Source organism: Chiloscyllium punctatum, chromosome 25, assembly GCF_047496795.1.
Source record: "Chiloscyllium punctatum isolate Juve2018m chromosome 25, sChiPun1.3, whole genome shotgun sequence".
NCBI lineage: Eukaryota > Metazoa > Chordata > Chondrichthyes > Orectolobiformes > Hemiscylliidae > Chiloscyllium > Chiloscyllium punctatum.
This window is the reverse complement of record NC_092763.1, coordinates 21,609,555-21,632,958: the sequence shown is the minus strand read 5'-3', so window position 1 is coordinate 21,632,958 and position 23,404 is coordinate 21,609,555. Positions and strand designations below refer to the sequence as shown.

At 39.9% G+C, this 23,404-nt stretch overlaps 1 protein-coding gene and 1 pseudogene across 4 annotated transcripts in view; one reads left to right on the top strand and one right to left on the bottom strand.

Moving 5' to 3' along the window:
• The window catches only part of LOC140495621 (sodium- and chloride-dependent neutral and basic amino acid transporter B(0+)-like), a 228,720-nt pseudogene that overhangs the window by 124,077 nt on the left and 81,239 nt on the right, over positions 1-23,404 (top strand).
• LOC140495744 (sodium- and chloride-dependent neutral and basic amino acid transporter B(0+)-like) overlaps positions 1-23,404 on the bottom strand; it is an 80,270-nt gene that overhangs the window by 13,663 nt on the left and 43,203 nt on the right. For all 4 annotated transcript variants that reach the window (XM_072594794.1, XM_072594795.1, XM_072594797.1 and 1 more), the window contains exons 5-8: positions 21,181-21,319; positions 14,712-14,844; positions 14,160-14,300; positions 11,997-12,225 (exon numbers count right to left, since the gene is read on the bottom strand). In XM_072594794.1, coding sequence (XP_072450895.1) covers positions 11,997-12,225; positions 14,160-14,300; positions 14,712-14,844; positions 21,181-21,319 — 642 coding nt within the window. The remainder of the gene's footprint in view (positions 1-11,996; positions 12,226-14,159; positions 14,301-14,711; positions 14,845-21,180; positions 21,320-23,404) is intronic.

Sequence of the window (23,404 nt, the reverse complement as noted above, 5' to 3'; positions counted from 1 at the left end):
CTGCCCTTCGATCGAGGGAAGGTCATAGATGAAGCATCTGTGAAGATGGCTTGTGTAATGAATTTCTGCAGCTAGGATACAGGCTGGTTCCAAGACTGCCACAACCTTACATGCAAGGCCATCATGGAAGCTAGCATTATGGAAACATGCAAAGACTAATAGGTTCGAGAAGTGAGCAATCTTTTATTTTCCTGCTGTGTAAAATGTTCCGTCTGTAATGAAGTTGGTGAGGTACCATGATTATATGCTGGGCAACGTACTGTATAGTATAAAAGTGGAACAATTTCCCTACAAACTTTATCACGCTCCTGTGAAACTTGTAACTCCTATCACCATAATGGAAGCCTAGAAAGCCAGAGCTATCACACTGAGCTTAAGAACTAAATTGCACAAATTGCTTGTATTGATGTAATTTGAATATCAGATCATTTATCAATGTTGTTTCAAATCATTTATGCCTGAAGATTCAATGGCTGTTGTTGCTTTACTAACAAATCCTCATTGCAACCCTGACCAAAAAACCTCAGTTAACCCAAGATCTGCACAATACTCACCTACAAACCATCCCAGCCCACAACTCAAAACATTTTCAGTCCTAAAGGATATCCCCTCAGTTGGACTTTTACTTAACTAAATTAGCAAAATTTTCTCATAAGACGCCACAATATTTAATGGAACTTCAAACCTCTTCAGGACCAATCTCCTCTAATTTGTGAAAGTCAGTTCAGTTCATTCTGCAGTTATAACTAATCGGATCCAGGCTGTGCCAACAGAATAGAGACGTTGTGGTTTGGTGAAATATGAACATGTGAAAAAGGTGCAGGAGTCATTCATTCTGCCTCGTGAACCATTGCTGCCATTAAGATCATGCCTGACCTGCCTGTTACCTCAATCCACATTCCTGCACAAACCAGATAACCCTTTCACCCGCTGCTTAACAAAAATCTATTGAACTTGACCTTAGAAAGTATGCAAAGATATTGTCTCCACCACGCATTCATGAAGAGAGTTCCAAAGACACTCAATCCTCTGTGAGAACGACAAAAACCCCCACATATTTTAAATGGGCACACCTTATTTCTGAGACAAAGTTCTAATTTCTTCCATGAAGACCCATCGAGATGTTAAATGGTCAGTCCAGCATATACAAGCCGAGCCTGTCCAATTGGTTTCATACACATTCCCCGTATTAGACTGATAATATTACTCGACACTGTTTCTAATGCATTTACCTCCTCCTTAAATAAGTTGCCTGTACACAGGCAGTCTCACTAATGCTCTGCATAACTGAACTATAATCTCCCTCCTTTTGTATTCAATACCCCCCACAATAAACTATAACATTCTATTAGCTTTGACAATTACATGCTAAGTCTGCATATTAGTTATTTTTGTGATTCATGCAGTAGGACCTCTGCATTTGAGCTCAGAACTCCACCAATTGGATGAGATTTTTCTTTTGCATTCTTCCTGCCAAAATGGACAATCTTCTATGTTCCTACATTTGTCACATCTTTGTCAACTTACTGATCCCATCTTTATCTTTTTGTAGCCTCTTAAGTTTCCTTCTCAACTCGTTTTCCTACCTATTGTGACAATACAATGGAATGAAGAGGTGTATTTTGTCCTGTTTTTTAAAAGAAGAAAGATTGAGACAGCGATACCAAACAGTTTGCTCAAAGCTAATAAAATGAACAGCATGTGAGGTTGTGGGTTTTTTTCCATGCTGGAACAACAGAAACAGCCTGAATGGGTAGGGTCAAGCTCCCACAGAACCAGGATTTTTAGTTTTAGTTTCTCAGTGGCAGTTGCTAGGCTCTTGAACCTGGATATGGAAGCTGTTTTGTCTCTTGCTGTTAAAAATAAAATCTGGTGGGGTGGGGGTGTTCTCTTCCTGCTGCTAAAATTGCATTAAAGTCCACTTATTTACTGAATTTACCATTTCCAAGGGTATCTTTGTGGGATCTTACTACATGGGAACAGTCTCTGTTCAGTAATAAAATAATCTCGTATTCTATTAAATTTTCCAACAGAGTTATCCCAATTTCTTCTTTCATTTGTTATCTTTTAACTATAGCTAAAATAAAATCTGTTTTGCTTCAAGGCTCATAGTTTGACCATTCAAATTGTATTTGAAAGTCAATGCCTGGTATTTGCCTTTAAAATAAGAAAAAAAAACAGAGCGTAGGCTATCTTTGTAATATTTTTACAGGGTTTGGTCTGGTCCATAACAAATTGGATCTCTTGTCTGGATCAAAATCTCTAATGGCATTGACAACTATTGGACGCAAAGACAGTTTTTTAAATTCAGTTAGTTTAAATAGGGTGTGCCTAGTGTAATGATAGCTCTTTCAGTCATCAAGAGTTTCCGGGTGGCGGAAGAGGTTACTTTAGGAGTTTTACAGAAAAGCAGCAAGGCAAAGCTTTTGAAATAGCCACAAAAAGTTGTAAATGGGATTGTCTGTGTCTGTGAGGAAAGGGTAAACTTTTGAACTTCAGAGGTTGGTACTGAAATGGCAGAGGTAGAGATGAAAGACAGGAGTAGTGATGAGTGATGGAGAACAATCCCATCTTATCTAAAGGCCCAGTGGAGGCCTGTTTAAATATGTCCGAACATTGCCGAAATTTTCAGAGAAGGATATGGAAGCCTTTTTCATTTCATTTGAAAAAATGGTTAAACATTTGAAATGGCCAGTGACCATGTGGGTATTGTTGATCCAAACAGAGTCAGAAGGTAGAACCAGTGAGGTATTTGCATCATTATCAAAGGAAAATATAAGGTGGTGAAAAAAACCATCTTAAGTGAATAGGAGCTAGGACCAGAAGCCTACAGGCAGCATTTTAGGAATCTAAGGAGAGAACCTGGTCAAACGTTCATAGATTTTGAAAGGATCAGACAAAGCAAACTTTGATTGGTGGGTAAGAGTATCGAAAATAGATCAAGTATATAACGCTCTTTGAGAGATGATTATTTTGGAGGAGATCAAAACTTTACTTCCTGACATAGTGAGAACGCATGTCGAACAGCAGTGAGTTAAGACTGGCAGCTTCGTAGCAGAAATGGCAGATGATTATGAGGTGGTTCATAAATCAAAGTTTGGCTTCCAACATCAAATTCAATCTGGGAGGGAAAAAAATTGGGGAAAAGAGAAATCCTCATGTGGTAAAGGAAAAGAAGACCATAAAATAGTGCAGATTGTTTACCACAGGGTAAAACGAAAACCCATGAGGGTGGGAAAAGAGAATAATAAAAGTTCAGAAGTTTTAATTGTAATGAAGTAGGCCACATGAAATCACAGTGATGCTTGTTCAGAAAAAGCACTGAGAAGACGGATGTGGGAAATCAGGAAAAACCAGTGAGTTTTGTTGAAGTGGTAAAGCACAGTCAAAGCTCAAACACTGCAAAAGAATTTACAACCTGATCAGGGATTGGTTGAGAAGGAAATGACAGATCTCTTTTAAGAACTTACTTGCATGGGTAAGGTTTAACTCATGTATACCAGCAGGAGCAGGAAAAGAAATTGAGATTTTAAGAGATACGGGAGCAAATCAATCTTTGATGGCAAGAGATGAGGGGATATGTATTTCAGAAGGAGTACTGCCAGAAAACATAGTAATATATGTGGAATTCATGGTGGAAGGAGAATGTTCCATTATATAGTGAGGTTGGAGAGTCCAGTTAAAAGGTAGTTGGAGAATAGAGCAGAAAATGTGTTGCTGGAAAAGCGCAGCAGGTCAGGCAGCATCCAAGGAGCAGGAGAATCGACGTTTCAGGCATGAGCCCTTCTTCAGGAATGAGCCCTTCATTCCTGAAGAAGGGCTCATGCTCGAAACATCGATTCTCCTGCTCCTTGGATGTTGCCTGACCTGCTGCGCTTTTCCAGCAACACATTTTCAGCTTTGATCTCCAGCATTTGCAGTCCTCACTTTCTCCAAGTAGGAGAATACAGTAATTCTCAGTTCGAAAGACACTTGGTCATGATTTTGCTGGATCCAGGAGGGAGTGATGCCTACTGCAGTTGAAAAGCCAGTGGAAAATCAGGCAACTGAGGTATTAAAGGAAGTATATCCCCAGATTTCTCCTGACTGTGATAACGAGGTCACAAAGTCACAGATGGAAACACGAGGAGAAATCTAAGAGTAAAGATAAGGAAGTGGAAGTTCAATCATCAGAAACTATATTTGATCAAATGGTTGAGAGAAAAAAAACAAGAACAGGCAGAGGACAAAGTGGATATTTTAAGATCACTGCAATTAGCTGGATTACAACAGAAAGATGAAAACCTAAGCAGTTGTATCAAAAAGTATACACAGAAGAATCATTGGAATATATCCCAGAATATTACTTTCATAAACATGAAGTCTTGATGAGGAAATGGAGACTATAACAAATTCAGGCAGATGACAAATGGACAGAAACTCATCAAGTTCTATTACTGGCAGGTTACAGAAAGGAAATGTTGCAGGAGGTGGTCATTTATGGGAACATGAATTACCAGGAGATGGTCATTTGTGGGTAAGAAAAACTCAAGCCAAAAAACATTTTTATTGGCCTGGACTGTCTTTGGATGTGGTTGACTTTTGCGAGACATTTCATACATATCAGGTAATTGAAAAACCTTATTACCCATTCCTTCTCTAGAGAAACACCACACACTTGACAAATGAATGACTGTGAGAAGAGGGATGGTTAATACAGGATTGAAGGTGTTATATCTCAATGCACGCAGTATAAGGAACAAGGTAAATGAGCTTTAGGCGCATATCGAAAACAGCAGGTATGACAGGATGGATGTCACGGAGACGTGGCTGCAAGGTGATCAGGATTGGGATATTCAAGGATATACATCCTATCAAAAAGATAGGCAGGTGGACAAAGGGAGTTGGCTTGCCTTATTAGCAAGAAATAAAATTAAAATCAACCATTAAGAAACCAAGTCGGGTCAGATGATGTAGAATCTGCGTGGGTAGAATTGAGGAATCACAAAAGGTAAAAAAAAATTGTTGGAGTTATGTACAAGTCTCCAAACAGTAGTAAAGAGCTGGTGTGCAAGGTACACTAGGAAATAGAAAAGATGCCTGGGAGAGACAAAGTTACAGTGATCATAGGGGTTGTCAATACGCAGCTGGACTGGGAAAAACAGGTTAGTTGTGGATTGACAGAAAAGGAATTTGTGTAATGTCTACGAGATGGCTTTTTGGAGCAGCCTGTGGTGGAGCCCATTAAGGAACAGGCAATACTGGACTTAGTGTTGTGCAATGAGGGAGACTTTTCATAGAATCCCTACAGTGTGGAAACAGGCTATTTGGCTCAACAAAATCACATCAACCTTCTGAACAGTAACCCATCCAGACTTATTCCTCTATATTTCCCCTGATTAATTCACCTAACTTACAGATCCCTGAACACGATGGGCAATTTAGCACGGCCAATTCACCTAACCTGCACATCTTTGGACTGTGGGAGGAAACCGGAGCAACTGGAGAAAACCATGCAGACACAGGGAAAATATGCAAACTCCACAAAGACAATCGCCCAAGGCAGGAATCAAGCCTGGATCTCTGGCACTGTGAGGCAGCGATGATAATCACAGAGCCACCATCCCACCCCCATAATAAAGCTTAAGGTGAAGAAACCTTAGGAGGCAGTGATCATAATATGATTGAATCTAATCTGCAAATTGCGAGGGACAAGATAGAACCAGAGGTAACTGTATTATAGCCCAAAAAAGGCAGCTGTAGAAGTTTGAGGGAGGAGCTGGGGAGAATTGACTGGGAGAGGAGCCCAGCTGGAAAGACAGTGGAACAGTGATGGCAGGAGTTTCTGGGAGTAATTCAGGAAACACAAGAGAGAGAGATTCATCCCTTGGATAAAGAAGCATAGTACAGGGAGCATGAGGCAACCATGGCTGACGAGGGAAGTCAGAGAAAGCATATAGTATGGCAAAGGACAGTGGGAAACCAGGGGATTGGGGAGCTTACAAAGACCAACAGAGGGCAACAACAACAAAAAAAGAAATAAGGAGGGAGAAGATTAAATATGAGGGTAAGCTAGCCAGTAATATAAAAGGAAGACTGTGAGAGTTTCTTTAGATATCTAAAGGGCAAAAGAGCTGGAAAATGACACTGGAGAGATAGCAGTGGGGAACAAGGAAATGACTGAAGAATTGAATAGCTACTTCACGTCAGTCTCCACAGTGGAAGACACAAATAATTTCCCAAAACTTCAAGAGAGTGAGGGAGCACAGCTGGGAATGGTGGCTGTCACCAAGGAGAAGGTGCTCAAAAAACTGAATGGTCTGAGGTTGGATAAATCACCTGGACAACACCCCACAGTTCTAAAGGAGATAGCTGAAGGGGTAGCAGAGGCGTTAGTTGGGTTCTTTCAGAAATCACTAGAATCAGGGAGGGCCCCAGAGGACTGGATAATCACTAACGTGAGACCCCTGTTTAAAAAGGGAGTAAGACAAAAGGCAGAAAATTACAGACCGATCCACCGAACCGTGATTGTGGGTAAGATTGTGAAGGACAAGATTTCTGAATACTTGAAAGTGTATGGTAAAATAGGGAAACTCAGCACAGCTTCATCAAGGGGAAGTCATGCCTGACAAATTCTTTGAGGACGTAACAAGAATGTTGGACAAAGCAGAGCTACCTACCTGCACTTCAAGAAGGCCTTTGACAAGATGCTACACACGAGGCTACAGAGTCAGGTAAGGGCCCATGGTGTTAGAGACAAGGTGCTATCATAGATAAAAGCATAGCTGTCTGGCAGAAAGCAGAGTAGGTCCTTCACAGGATGGCAGCCAGTAACAAAGTGGTGTTCCGCAAGGCTCATTGTTGGGACCATGACATTTCACTTAAAACATCAACAATCTTGATGAAGGATCTTAGGGCAGTCTGGCTAAGTTTGCAGATGATACAAAGATAGGTAGAATGATGGGTAGCATTGAGGAGTGGGGCGGCTGCAGAAGGATTTGGACAGGTTAGGACAGTGGGCAAAGAAGTGGGAGATGAAGCATGACGTGGAAAAGTGGGAGGTCACGCACTTTGTGGGAAGAACAGGGGCATGGACTATTTTCCAAATGGGGAGAAAATTCAGAAGTCTGAAGTGCCAAGAGACTTGGAAATTCTAGTTCAGGATTCTCTCAAGGTAAACTTGCAGGTTGAGTCATGAGTTAGGAAGAGCACAGCAGTTCAGGCAGCATCCAAGTAGCTTCGAAATCGACGTTTTGGCCAAAAGCCCTTCATCAGGAATAAAGGCAGTGAGCCTGAAGCGTGGAGAGATAAGCTAGAGGAGGGTGGGGGTGGGGAGAGAGTAGCATCGAGTACAATGGGTGAGTGGGGGAGGGGATGAAGGTGATAGGTCAGGAAGGAGAAGGTGGAATGGATAGGTGGAAAAGGAGATAGGCAGGTAGGACAAGTATGGACAAGTCATGGGAACAACTTCTCAGGACTTGTCCTACCTGCCTGATGAAGGGCTTTTGCCCGAAACATCGATTTCGAAGCTACTTGGATGCTGCCTGAACTGCTGTGCTCTTCCAGCACCACTAATCCAGAATCTGGTTTCCAGCATCTGCAGTCATTGTTTTTACCTCAGTAGTTAGGAAGGCAAATGCAATGATGGCATTTATCTTTGAGAGGACTTGAATATAAAAGCAGGGACACACTTCGGAGGCTCTATAAGGCTTTGGTGGGACCACATTTGGAGTATTGTGTGCAGGTTTGGGCCCCATATCTCAAGAAAGATGTACTGGTCCTGGAGCATGTTTAGAGGAAGTTCACGATAAAGGTCCTAGGAATGAAAAGCTTACCATACGAGAAATATTTGAGTTCTCGGAGTCTATCTGCAATGGAGTTTAGAAAGATAAGGGGGGTATCTAATTGAAACTTACAGAATATTGAAAGGCCTGGATTGAGTAGATGTTGGGAAGCTGTTTCCATTGATGGGAGAGACTAGGACCGGAGGGCAAACCTTTTAGAATGGGCATAAGGAGACACCTCTTCGGCCAGAGAGTGGTGAATCTACAGAATTGATTGGTACAAAAGGCTGTGGAAGCCAGGTCATTGAGTATATTTAAGACTGAGATAGATAGTTTCTTAGGTATCAAGGGTAACAGGCAGAAAGCAGAAGAATGAGGTAGAGAAACCTATGGCGGAGCAGACTCGATGGGCTGATTGGCCTAATTTCTGCTCCTATGTCTTATGGAAAAACCTTTTACAAGAGTCTTAATTGATTGCTTACAGCCCAGGCCTAAACGAAATATGGGAATCAGTATTGGTTGACCATAATGGATGTGACTGTTAGATTTCCAAAAGCCATTCCATTACGCAGTATCGCGGCTAAAACGATTGTCGAACAGTTCCTCAATGTTTTATAAACGAGATATGTACTACCCACAGAAATACAATCAAATCAAGGGTCAAACTTTATACCAAATTAGTCAGGGAAATTTTGGTTAGCTTTGGAACAAAACAATTCAAATCCACTGCGCACCATCCAGAATCACAGGGAGCATGAGAACAGCAGCAAACTTTGAAGACCCTGTTGAAGACTGAGAGGCAAGACTATCCAAAGGATTGGGATAAAAGGAATTCCATTTGTACTTTTTTGAAAATAGAAATGCACTAAATGAATCAACCAAATTCTGTCCATTTGAGTTCTTTGGGCATGAGGTGAGATGATCACTGAAACTGATTAAAGAGAAGCTGGTGAGTCAGACTTGAGAGACCACATATTTGGACTGTGTGTCAAAGTAAATATAGTGGGTGAGTTGGGTAGAGTGCATTTAAAAAGTATCACAGCAAAAATCAACAAGTCACAATTTGGCCAAATATAAAGTGTGTGTAACAGGTGAACCTTTAAAAACAAGATTTAAAGGGTCTTATCAAATCAAAAAGAAATTGAGTAGGGTGAATTATTTAATAAGAACGTCAGATAGAAAGCAGCCTCAGAGTGTGTCATGTGAATATGCTCAAAAGGTATTTTGATAGGGAAGGAAAGCAAAAGGAGAATGTTTTATTGGTTACAACAGAGTGAAGAACCAAGGTCAGAGGATTCTGACTTGGACATTCTTCAAATTATTTTTAGACAATGAGGAAGTTCTGGTGCCAAAACCAGATGGTACCTTCGACTATGTGTAGACTACCACAAAGTCAATGCAGTTACAAAATCTGATTCATATCCTATTCCACATTTGGAAGATTATATTGAGAAGGTGGAACAAGCAACTTAAAATGCAGGAAACAAGAAATGCAGAAAATTTCAGTAGACAGAGGAATGTCAGAAGGCATTTAACAGCCTGAAAGCTGTGTTAACCACTGCCCCAGTGTTAGCCACATCTAATTATGCAAAGCCATTCAATATGGCTTTCAATGTGAGTAATGAGAGTGTCAGTTCTGTACTCTTGCAAGACAACGAGAAGAAGGTGGAAAGACATATTGGGTTTTTTCCTTCCAGAAAATTGAATAATTATCAGAAACGTTCCACAATTGAGAAGATGATCTTGAGTCTGGTGTTGGCGTTGCAACATTTCAACATTTATATCGCCAGTAATCTGAGACAACTGTATATACCATTACATTTTTTGGAAAAAATTAAGAACAAAAATACCAGACAATTTAGAGCTAATTGCAGCCATTCAAGTTGAAAATTGTACATTTGGCAGGACGAGAGAATGTAATTGCCAATGTATTGTCAAGACTTTGATGAAGAAAGATGGAGGATTCAGTGGCAGGAAAACAGAACAAGATGGACTGTACTGGTGCATAATTGCATTCTTAGAGTCAATGCAACATATACACTTTGTGGTGTACTAATTGCAGAAGGCTAAAGGTTTTTAAAAATGAAGCCATCTTCATAATTGATGGTTCATTCTGTTAAGGGGTGAGGTTATGGCTTTAAGAGATGTATTTTGACCTTTTTGTCTCAACCTTTCTTCATGGAAAAGAGACGTCAAGCAGTCTGCTCAAAGCCAATAAAGTTAACAGCTTGTGAGGCCGTGGATTTTTTTTTCAAAGTTGAGGCAGCTTGAATGGGTAGGGTCAAGCTTCCACAGAACCAGGAATTTTGTTTTAGTTTTTTCAGTAGCAGTTGCTTTTGGTCTTGACGGTGGATTTGGAAGCTGGTTTTCTTCTTTCTGTTCCAGCTAAAAGCTGGAGGTTCTCTTCCTGCTGCTAGAATTACATGTGAGACAACCTATCTTACTGAATTCACTGTTGCCAATGGTGTGTTAATGGATGTTGTTATATCAGAACAGTTCCTGTTTAGTAGTTAAATAAACTATTATTCTGTTATCTTTCCCAATAGAGTTAAATTATTCTGATTTCATCTTTTGTTTGTTGTATTTTAACTGTAGTGTATGAATAAAGTGTGTTTTCCTTCAAGACTGGTAGTTTAATCAATCAAATTGCATCCAGGATGCAAGGTCTGGTCCTTGCCTTTGAAGTAAGAAAACGTTAGCGGAAAGGCTATCTTCTTCAGATTTTGAGGGGGTTTAGTCTGCTCCACAACATTATCTTGGTGTTGTCAACAACTTTAGCAACCATGCTCTGCATCTCTTCATCCCAGTCAATTGTATAAATTGTAAACAGTTGTGGTCCCAGCACTGATTCTCATGGAAGACCACTTGCCAACCTTAAAAGGAGCTCTCTGCTGCCTGTCAGCCAACCAATTTTCTATCCATGCCAACATCTTCAGCATAACAAGCTTTTAATTAGCACCATACCTTTAATGGGACATTAACAAATGCCTTCTAGTGATTAGAACATCCTGGGTTACTCTTTATCAGCAACACTTATCCCTTCCTTAAAGAGCTCCAATACATTTGTCAAACATAATTTCTTTTTCAACCAAACCATGTTGAGTCTTCCTCAAAATCTGAAATTTATCTCAAATGCCCCAATATAATCTATTCAATCACAACTTTAACATTTTCTCTATGATACATGTCAAGTTAATTGACCTGTATATTCTTCCTTTCTTTGTCCATCCTCCAAGGTCCATTGACCACCCTCCAAGCTCATGGTATCTTTCATGAATCGGGGGAGTTTTGGAAAATTAAAGCAAATGCATCAACTATGTCACCAGCCATTTCTTTTAAGACACGAGGATAGTCAAACAGGACTCAGACATTTGTCAGACCACACTCCACCAATTTGCACATTATCACTTCTCTGGTAGTTGGGGTTTTCCGGAGTTCCTCCCTCCTTTCCATTCCCTGGATTCATTGCTACTTCTAGAGTGTTACTTGTACCCTTTATGATGAAGATTGATGCAATATATCTGTTCAGTTCATCTGCCATCTCTTTATTTTCCAGGTTCTATTTGACTAATGCTCGTTGTTAACATTTCTTCTTTGAATATTTACCAAAATGCTTGTTAACTCTCCTTATATTTCTGGCTATCTTTCTTTCCAACTGTAATTCTTCCTTCTGAATTATTTGTTTGTCATTCTGTATTGTTTGTTACATTCTGCCGAGTTTGTACCATCTGTCACTCCACAGTAACATATTGTTTTTATCCTTTCTATTTAACCATGAATGTTGGGTCTGTGCCTTGGAATTTTGATTTATCTTTAGAATATATCTTCTATATGTTGTGAAAACCAGACTAAGTAGCTTCCTCTGCATTTCCATTAAACTATCCTTCAATCTAATTTGCCAAATTAATTTAGACAGCCCTGTTTTCCTGACTTCATAATTGCTCTCATTTTAAGTTTACTAAAACATTTTGCACTCACTTCTCCTACTCCAAGCTGCACGTAAAATGCTTGCTTGGAGCAGCTTCACCATAACATTGGGCATTAATCTTTTCTTGTTGCATAATACCAGGTCTGGTACAGCTTGCTTTTGTGTTGGCTTCCGAACTTGCTGTTCTGGGAAACTATCCTGAAATCATTCCATGAATTCCTCAACCAGGTTACCTTTGCCCATCAGATTTATCACAATTTTGGAAATATTTCAACAGAAGACAGCAAAGCGGACACTGCACTTACCTGATTGGGCAACCTCAGAAACAGGTTTCTCTTGGATATGAGCCATATGTCCAAGGATAGAGAAGATGACAAATCCAGCAAATACACTTGTACCACAATTAACAACACAGACAACAATGGCGTCTTGGTAACAGTTGTTGTGGAATTTGTTATAGGATGACAATGCTATTAAAGTACCAGAACCCACTGACAAAGAAAAGAAAATTTGTATTGCGGCATCTTTCCAGACCTATAAAATAGCAAGAAAAAGTCATCAACATCAGGAAATCACACTGAAGTTTTTTGCATACGTACAATTGTATTTACCACAAGAAACCTGCAGTGTGTTTGGCTCCCAAATTAATGGCGGGGCTAAATGAATTAACTTTCCACTGATAATTGCTATCTCTGTTAAACAGTATATTGTATCCCTGTCTTCTACTCACTGCCAGATTCCTTCCAGAGGCTTTGATGCTTTTCCCCTTTAAATCATGTTTTCAATTGAATGGCTTGATTCTTTCCTGGTTGCACTGACACCCAGTGACCTCTATTCTTTTATTCAAAGCAGCATCAAAGGAGTGATTTTAATTACTAAAATAGAGGCTTTTAACTAAAGAGAAGAAAGTCTGTCTAAATTAAAAGTTAGGTCTGAACATTGGTTAAATTCTTGTCACAATTCTGCTTTTCCAGTTAAATAATATTGTGGTTAAAGACATGACTCAAACATGTTTACATTAGTCTGACATTTCACTGCAACTTTTATTGATGAATTGATTGTAAGATGTTAAAAAATAATCAGTCACAAAAAAGGAATACAGCTGCAGTTTCATGATATTCCATCCCATCCTGTCCAATTTTTAAAAGTCTAGTTATATTCCATTTTATGATAACAAATAACTGCGGAAGCAGGAAATTTGAAACAAAAACAGAAATTGCTGCAGAAACTCAGCAGGTTTGGCATCAAGGGAAAGACAGCAGAGTTAACGTTTCGGGTCGAGTGACCTTCCTTCAGACCTAATTCCCTTTCACTCTGTTCCATCCTACATTGTGCCTTCCTTTCTCTACCATTCTTTCACAACTTGTTGAGGTTCAGATGTCAAAAGTAGTGTCAAATTTAGCAAAATCCCAAAGTGAAGCACCAGGATATTGCTCAAATTTGAGATGATATTTTAACTGCCAAGGGACAGCATAGATTTGACTGTAGTCATGTAGTTCAATCCTCAAACGATGACAGATTGTTTGAAACCCGACATGATCCTGCTGTCTTCCAGCTTTGACCAGATCACGTCAGGAGTCCATAGGACCATGAGATATAGGAGCAGAATTAGGCCGTTTGGCCCAATTAATCTGCTCAACTACTTGAATGTGGTTGATAAGCTTCTGAACAGACTTCTCCTGTGTCTACTCTGTAATGCTTGATCCCCTCACTAATCAAGAATCTAACTCAATCTGCCTGAAACACATTCAATGACTTGGCCTCCACAGGTGTAGTAATAACTTCCAACAGATGAACCAACGCCTGGCTGAATAAACTCCTCATCTCAATTTTCAAGGGTTGTCCTTTCACTATGAGGAAGCATATCTACATCCACTCTATCTAGCTCTTTCAGTATTCCATAAGTTTCAATGAAGTACTCATCTTTCTCAACATCATCGATACTGACCCAGAGTCCTCTACCACTCCTCATATGTCAAGCCCTTCATCCCATGATAATTCTTGTGAACCACTCATGTGAAATAAACCATTAATGTGTTGGATATTCAGTATGATCATATCAATAACCAATCAAAATTTAAACACAGCACTGTGGCACTAATAGCTCATGCACAGATTTGCCAGTCAATAAAATGAGACCACTGTGGAGATTTCTCAGCAAAAGAAGCTGTCAAGTTTGAAATCTTTCTTCTGTCTGTGAGAGAGTGATGCACTCCAAGGACTGCACCAAAGAGCCAAGTTCCACAGCAGATTTTAACTCTTTTGGATATAATTTCAGTCATCTCAAATCCAGACATGGTGGAAATTGAATTTTAAAATAAAACCTTAGATTAAGTACAAGATCCACAGCAAGAGTTTGACTGACCAGAAGTATATCTCTCAATGTGTGTAATGCTATAATTGTCAATTATGTCACTTTGATACTGATGAGGCAACTGAAAATCTATGGATTATTCTGGTGTACGTACATGACCCTCTGCCAGTTTGGAGAAGTCTGATTGGATTCCAATGTAGAATTCAATTCCTTTAGAGGCTCCCTCCAGGGTAAGCCCTCGGATCAGGAGTACGGTCAGAATCACATAAGGTAATGTCGCAGTGAAATAAACCACCTGAGCAGGGAGAATAAGTTGTTCGGTATTCACATATTCCCCATTTAAAGCATTCAACTTTACTAAACATTAAGACATTAGGATTTTAATCAATGCAGAATTTAAATCACACATTATTTTTCTAAGTTACGATATGTACACTCATGTAAAGACTGAAACCCTTAAAATGAGGGACACATTGCAGGGGGAATTACTGCTGTTCTTTCCCTCAGAAGAAAGATTTTCAGGTCGCCCTCAGGCCTGAAGTGCCAAATAACTTTTATGAATCTCCCACTCTCCAAAGAGACACTGTTAACATCACTGGGAGATAAACTAGCTACTTCACAAATAATTTGCAAGCTCTAGTTGCATTGTTACATAAATCTGTATTTTGACAGTTGTTTTAATTCTACTCATCACTAAATTGTTTACCTTTCCTGAAGATTTGATTCCTTTTGATAATGCTGCCCCAACTATTAGCCAGGCCAGAAGCAGACAGAGGGCTAAATACCAGACTATCTCCCCAGTCTCATCCACTGAACTCGTACGGCGTAAAACCACTTTACTGAACAAAACAACAATAGAAAACAGTTTCAGGTCAAATGTCTTTGTACAGAGAACCTTCATAATGTTAAGAGGTTTTGACTCGGTATTTTTCAATTATCCTTTTGAAAGATATTATTACATATGTTTGGAGCAGATTGGAAATGAACTCAGACCTGCTGGGTCAGTTGAAGGGGCATTACCACCATCTCACAAGGGATCTTCAAGATTTTGTTTACACTGTGAGCATTGATGAAATTCCTCAGATTGTAAATTGATTTAAAGACGTTCATAAGAAATGATTCATTGACTGCTTTACCATGCACAAAAACAAAGGGAGGTTATTTAACCCCCTCATTGAATTCCTGACTATAGATATGAATACAGGAACAGAGGAAGGATATTTAACCCCTTGAGCCTGTCGTACCATTAAATGAGTTTGTGACTGATCTGGGACCAGACTTCCACCACCTCAGCTTCGTCCATACTCCTTAATGAAAGAGATAAAAGCCTGAGATGAACAAGGAAATCTAGCAGCTCATGGAGACACATGCTGAAGGCAAAACTTACCAACCCCAGTAACCTCTACAGCTACACAACGTTCTTTTTAAACGTTGGAGAAAAATAGCAACTAACATGCTAAAATGCATGGGGAGGATTACATCCTCATGACTGATAACTTCGTTCAACCAATTATTGTTTGACGAATTGGTAATACGATGAGTGCAACCATCACTGAAACAATTCCTACCATTGTCAGTTTATTTGGCATATCAAAGTGGATATGATCTAACAATGGATCGCAGATCTTTGCCAAACCAATCTAAGACACGTGTGTCAAAGGAGGAGTGATTCATATCCCCTTATCAGCCTAGTTTTCAGGGTTCAGAAAAAAAACTTACAAGGATATTGCCAGGGTTGGAGGATTTGAGCTATCTGGAGAGGTTGGATTGGCTGAGGCTGTTTTCCTTGCAGCGTCATAGGTTGAGGAGGGACCTTATAGGGGTTTATAAAATCATGAGGGGCATGGCTAGGATAAATAGACAAAGTCTCTTCCCTGGGGTGGGGGAAGTCCAGAACTAAATGGCATAAGTTTAGAGTGAGAGGGGAAAGATATAAAAGAGACCCAAGGGGCAACTTTATCATGCGGATGCTGGTAAGTGTATGGAATGAGCTGCCAAAGGAAGTGGTGGAGGCTGGTACAATTGCAACATTTAAAAGGCATCTGGATGGGTATATGAATAGGAAGGGTTGGGAGGGATATGGGCCGGGTGCTGGCAGGTGGGACTAGATTGGATTGGGTCTGGATTGGATTGGATTGACTAGATCTGGTCAGCATGGACAAGTTGGACTGAAGTGTCTGTTTCAGTGCTGTACATTTCTGTGACTCTATAAATGTTTCTATGCATTTCTATAATTATTAAATGGACAATAGGTACCTGTATAAAGCAGTTCAGTACATCGGTTTGTGATTTCTTGACTTTGAAAAAAGGGTAATGCGATGTTATATCTCAACATCAATGTGTGATACACCATTACGGAACATGGTCATGATGCCAGCAATATATCACGGCATGTGATGTAATGGTATAAAGCTCTGTCCTCTTGCAGCATGATGCTGAGAAACACACTACAGTACATTTGAATTACTGAGCTTGTGTCCAAACGCACAATTGTCAGTGACTGTAGTGTAAGTGTGTAAATATGAGGAGCTATAATAAGTCGATGGAATTCTTTAGTACTACATAGCCACATCTCATCCTTACGTCCTAGTAGTGAATACAAGTGTCATAGTGTGATAGTTGCAGATTACCAGCAATGTCACGCCGTATCAAGTCAAGGCTAGAAAGAGAAAATACCCAAGGAACTAATAATAAAAAAGGAATTTAAGCTAATTAATCTCAGCAGTGAAAAAGTATTGGAAGAAACTAAGTGATGAAATACCAATAGATCTCCAGCACCTAAGGGATCGAGCATCCTATCTGAAAAGGAGGTATCCACAGAGATAATGGACCAATGAGTGAATATTTTTCAGAATCCCCTGTGGTTTAGAATGGTATCAGGGAACTACACATTAGCAAATGTGCCATTACATTCCAAGAAAAACAGGAGAGAGAAAATAGAAGCTGACCAACCAGACAGCTAACATCAATGGATGGAAAAATGGTTTAACGTATTATCAAGAAAAACTTAACCCATTACAAACATATCATACGATACATAGTTACTAAATGAAAATCATATTCAATTAACTTATTAGTTGCTTTCTTGGTTGCAAATAATGAAGAATCACTCTGTATGGTTCCCTTGGATTTTCCAAAGTATTCAGTTGTGCCACAGAAAAGATTAGTGTACAAGAAAATGTTCATGGAGTTAACGGGGGCACATCAGCATGATTTTAAAAGGCAGGTCATACTTGACTAAGTTAATTGATCATTTTTAATGAAATAATGGATAATGTTGAAGGAAATCAAATGTACGTTATATATTCGATTTTAAAAATACATTTGACATATCTAAAAAACCGGTTCACAAAACTGATGCTTATGGAATTGGAGGACGAGTGTCCAACTGTTTAAAACACAATTTAAGTGTCGAATACAGTGAATTATGGGGATTGTTTACTGTGATAGTGAAGGATAATATACAAGGATCAGATTGCGAAAGAAACCAGACTTCAAGAATTGGTGAGCACTGACAATGTTACAAATTGGCTCCAACTTCAGACCATCAGACCATAAAACATGGAGTGGATGTAAAGCCATTCGGCTCATCGAGTCCACTCCGCCATTTAATCATGGCTGATGAGCATTTCAACTCCATTTACCCGCACTCTCCCTGTCGCCCTTAATTCCTTGCGAGATCAAGAATTTATCAATTTCTGCCTTGAAGACATTTAACGTCCCAGCCTCCACTGTGCTCCGTGGTAATGAATTCCACCACTCTCTGGCTGAAGAAATGTTTTTTTAAATTGGCTGTATTATATACTGAATAGATTTATTCCAATAAGAACAGGTTCCTTTTTTGTGCTAACATCTCTCAAAGTATTTTGCATACCATGAATACCCGAGGACTGTGTTATAGATAAACTTGCAATGTTTTTGCATGAATTGAGATCCTAAACAATAATAAGCAGCAGCATTTTAATAGTGCTTTTCATGACTTTAAGACTTTGCAAAGTGTTGGTCAATGAAGGAAACATTAGGGAAGTCTAATTAGATATTATATTGGGAAAAAAAAATCAAATAAGCAAACAATTAAGGGAGTCTATGGCAAAGGAGCATAATCTGAAAATTAGAGCTAGAGTCTTCAGGAGTGAAATTAAGAAACATTTCCACAAGGCAGCTGGAAGAAGTTTAGAACTCAAACATACAAATGAGAATTGATGCTTGATTAAAAGCAGTGCTGGATAAATTGTTAAATTTAAATCTATCAAGTCTAAGATATAGTAAAAAGGATAATAACTGCCCGGTTAAAATCCTCCAACTTCAAGCATATCCAATGAAAATGTGTCAGCTGTGACTTCACCAGTGTGGACAGGTTATGGTAATGCTTTTCTGTGTTGCAGTGTTCGTCAGTTATTTTTGAATAAAGCTTTAGTTTCTAACTTATGCCTATTGCATTATACCAATTTAAATACTGCTGTGCTAACAATACTCATGCTTACCGTGGGTGTGGTGTCTTTATGTTTAATGGAGGAATGATAATTATTGAGGATTCTTCAAATTCTGCTTCTGAGTTAGGTCTCAGTTCCATACTTGTCAACACGAGTACAGAAGATAATGTTACTGCCTGACTGCATTACCTAACGGAAGTATGAGTGAGAATGGAAAAGGAGCCCCTGAAAATCAAAAAGATATTTTACCTCTGTGAAATGTTCATGCAGGCCAAATGGACAGGTGGATAGCAAACCGGATTTCATCCAAAGACATGTGAGGTGATGCTTTTTGGCAGAAGTGATGAGTAGAGGCAATACAGATTTAATGGCATAGTTTGAAAGAGTACACATGATTAGAAGTTGTTGGCAGTTCTTTTATATTGATCATTGAAGGCAGCAAGATATTGGAATGTAAATGTGGAGAATTGCTTTCTGCCTGTGTTAATCAGAGAGCAATGTTTTTAAATTGGCAGGTTTGCCAATAACAAACAGAAAGGTCAAAGAAATGTGTCAGTGTAGCTCAATTCCCTGAGGACCATACGGCATTAAGGTATTCATACTACTCCCTAGTTCATGAGACTATAGCCATGTATTCCTTATGTCTGTCCTGGTCCTCCCGGGCCATCACAGCATCCTCCCTTCCAGCTACCTCCTCAAATAAAAACACACATGCTTTCATCTCTTCACCTCTGAGACATTACCCTTTGGTAAAGTCAGGTTGTGGAGAACATGCAAACAACGATGATGCTGGATACTCAGTTTATTGTCTACAGCACGGTACTTGATCAGTCGAGGCATCTTCCTCAGTAGCCCTATTGTGATGGTTTTGTGCCTTTAAGAAAGATGTATTCTCTGTTGTTTCTCTTGCAGAGAGCTGTTACCACAGTGGACAGTTTGTCTGCTGCAGGCAGACAGTTGATAAATAGTTTGGCAATATCCCTCAGTGTTGTTTTTTCATGAGACAAAAGAAGCATGAGCGGTGGAGTCAGGGTTCACACAGACCCAGGAAAGTTTTAGTTTTTCTTTTAGTTTGTGAGATGGTTTCTTCTGCTGCTGAGCTAACAGCTTGCCTTCTCTGCCGTTAGAGTCTTAGGTGAGAGGCTTCCTTTCAGAATTAAAACGAGGCAGATAGGGGATGTTTCCTATATTGGAACAGTTGATAATTCGTGCTTAAGCAAAACATTATCTTGTTAAGTATTTCAAGAGTTAAAGTTATGCCAATTCTTTTTGTATTTTAATTGCATCATAAGGATAATGTTGGTTTTGATTAAAGCCTAGTGGGCGACCAATCAAATCAAATTTGGAACATGGCACCTTATACTAGCCTGGAGATAAATATTTAAGATAATTTCGAGCCTATCTCCTACTAAACCTTAGTGGGGTCTGGTCTCGTCCATAATACTGTGGTCAGCTTTAGAATGACCCCTGTGGAAGCACACACATCGGTCCACAAAATTCTGTGGATCCTCATACGTGTCTATTGTATAAACTAATGCTCTGAAAGAGTTAATGATTGAGCTAGACAGATCTCTACTCAGACTGCTGATGTCCCACAACTCTGGGTTGGGAATCAGTTGGTGACTGAACTGGTCTCTTGATGGAGACACACGTCTTTGCTACCTCTGGCGGATAATAAATTAAAATGCATTAAGGGTTAGTGTAACCTGTACGTAGTTACTGTTATGTCATAAAATACACTGTGTAATCTAAGGCAAGTGCTGACACTTATTCATGAGCCATCATACTCATAACTTGCTGGTGAGATAGCTAACCCAGCACCTGGATGTGGAGAAATTCTTTGCTGAAGGTTAATTAAACAGCGAGAATGTGGCTTTTTCCCTCTCACCCGATCAAGTTCACCCATCTACCATTCTTTTCACCAGCTCTGAGAACAGAATATCCCGCCCTTTAGTTGTTTGACTGGAGAATCTAGAATATGGAAGGCTAGCCTCAGGATAAAAGGTCACTTTCCGAGCATTATTCTTTGTGCCCTTGTAACATATTTCAGTTTTGTTGCTGATGTTGAGGGCAAAGACTTGATATAAATTAATTGGTTGATGTTAACATCATTCTAAAACTATATTCCAATGTTCAGTGGTATTAAAAAAAAGACTAAATTTGGTGTTGTTTTAAATATTCTCTCTCGTTCTACACACTTATGAAAATATACAGCTTTGTTAAACAATCAATCAATCAATCAATCAATGCTGATGGGATTCCCTTGTGGGCTGATTTGGTTTGAAGGAGTTCCTGACGGTGCTTCATTGACAGCCTGACATTGCACTGTTAAAACTACCTGGGTTAGTCACTGTGTCTCCCAGTGAATTCAACTCCTTCATATCATTAAACATTGTATTATTCCCAGTTTCCCTAATTCACTGACCAGGACTATGGGTTAAACACAATACTGTATTCAATTGATAATACAGAGAAAGGGAGATCAGTCTTGAAACCCAAATATAAAAGAAAATAAATATGTTTGATAAGGTCTAAAATCCTGTGAAAGGAAAGCTGCAGTGTTAGAAACCAGGGAAATACAAACTAAAGCAGGAGCCCCTGTTAGTATACAAGGGGAGAATAATGTAAATCTCTACCGCAATCAAACAACTTCTCTCTCATTTACCAACTAACCATCCCAGAAAGTGTTGCTGGCCCAGCTGTGCAGGTTATAGGTGTAGCTCTCTGCAACAATGTACTTACTCCCAGTATTGCTCACTTGGACCCTGGTGAGGAATGGAGATTTCTGATCCATTTGGACAAGATCCATTGTTTGTCTGCAGCCATGTTATATTAACAATTTCAAAATATCCATTGTCCAGAGAGAAATTGCAGAGTGGATCTGGAAAATATGGAATATGTTTGTAAGGGATAATTTACTTACTATTCTTAGGACGTATAGATTATGAGGAGGGCAGGCATTAACTGCTAATCTTAATTGTGGAGGTCATTAGGGCACTTTAGATGTCAGTTAATGGATAACCACATTTGATAAGATAAAATTGTTTACCATAGGCCAGTCTGCCAGTGAGGTATTTGAGGTATTAGAGTCATAGAGACGTACAGCATGGAAACAGATCTTTCGGTCCAACCCATCCATGCCGAACAGATATCCCAACCCAATCTAGTCGCACCTGCCATATCCGTCCAAACCCTACCTACTCATATACCCATCCAAATGACGTTTAAATGTTGCAATTGTACCAGCCTCCACCACTTCCTCTGGCAGCTCATTCCATACACGTACCACCATCTGCATCAAAATGTTGCCCCTTCGGTCCCTTTTATATCTTTCCCCTCTCACCATAAACCTATGCCCTCTAGTTCTGGACTCCCCCACCCCAGGGAAAAGACTTTGTCCATTCATCCTATCCATGCACCTCATAATTTTGTAGGCCTCTATAAGGTTGTCCATCAGACTTCGATGCTCCAGGAAAAACAGCCCCAGCCTGTTCAGCCTCTCCGCACAGCTCAAATCCTCCAACCTTGCCAACATCCTTGTAAATCTTTTATGAGCCCTTTCAAGTTTCACAACATCGTTCCAATAGGAAGGAGACCAGAAATGCATTCAATATTCCAACAGTGGCCTAACCAATGTCCTGTACAGCCGTAACATGAACCATCCCCACCCCCCCCAACCCAATCTCCTGTACTCAATACTCTGACAAATAAAAGAAAGCAGACCAAACGCCTTCTTCACGATCCCATCCACCTGTGACTCCACTCTCAAAGAGCTATGAACCTGGCCTCCAAGGTCTCTTTGTTCAGGAACACTCTCTAGGACTTTACCATTCAGTGTATAAGTCCTGCTAAGATTTGATTTCCCAAAACGCAGCACCTTGCATTAATCTGAATTAAACTCCATCTGCCACTTCTCAGCCCATTGGCCCATCTGATCAAGATCCTGTTGTAATCTGAAGTAATCCTCTTCGCTGTCCACTGCACCTCCAATTTTGGTGTCATCTGCAAACTTACTAACTGTACCTCTTATGCTCGCATCCAAATCATTTATGTAAATGACAAAAGGTAGAGGACCCAGCACCAATTCCTGTGGCACTCCTGCTGCCTTTAGACTCTCCTAAGGATTCACTCGATCTATCCTGTCTACACCTGACATATGCTTCCTTCTTTTTCTTAACCAAACCCTCAATTTCTTCAGTCATCCAGCATTCCATATACCAGGCTTTCCTTTCACCCTAACAGGAATATACTTTCTCTGGATTCTCATTATCTCATTTCTGAAGGCTTCCTTTTTTCCAACCGTCCCTTTCCCTGTGAACATCTGCCCCCAATCAGCTTTTGAAAATTCGAAGAGAAAGTGAGGACTGCAGATGCTGGAGATCAGAGCTGAAAATGTGTTGCTGGAAAAGCGCAGCAGGTCAGGCAGCATCCAAGGAACAGGAGAATCGACGTTTCGGGCATAAGCCCTGAAGAAGGGTTTATGCCCGAAACGTCGATTCTCCTGTTCCTTGGATGCTGCCTGACCTGCTGCGCTTTTCCAGCAACACATTTTCAGCTTTGAAAGTTCTTGCCTAATACCGTCAAAATTGGCCTTTCTCCAGTTTAGAACTTCAACTTTTAGATCTAATCTATTCTTTTCCATCACTATTTTAAATCTATTGGGATTATGGTTGCTGGCCCCAAAGTGCTCCCCCACTGACACCTCAGTCACCTGCTCTGCCTTATTTCCCAAGAGTAGGTCAAGTTTTGCACCTTCTCCAGTAGATACATCCACATACGGAATCAGAATTTTTTCTCGTCCACACTTAAATTCCTCTTCATCTAAACCCTTAACACTATGGCAGTCCCAGTCTATGTTTGGAAAGTTAAGATCCCCTACCATAACCACCTTATTATTCTTACAGATAGCTGAGATCGCCTTACAAGTTTGTTTCTCATTTTCCCTCTGTCTATTAGGGGGTCTATA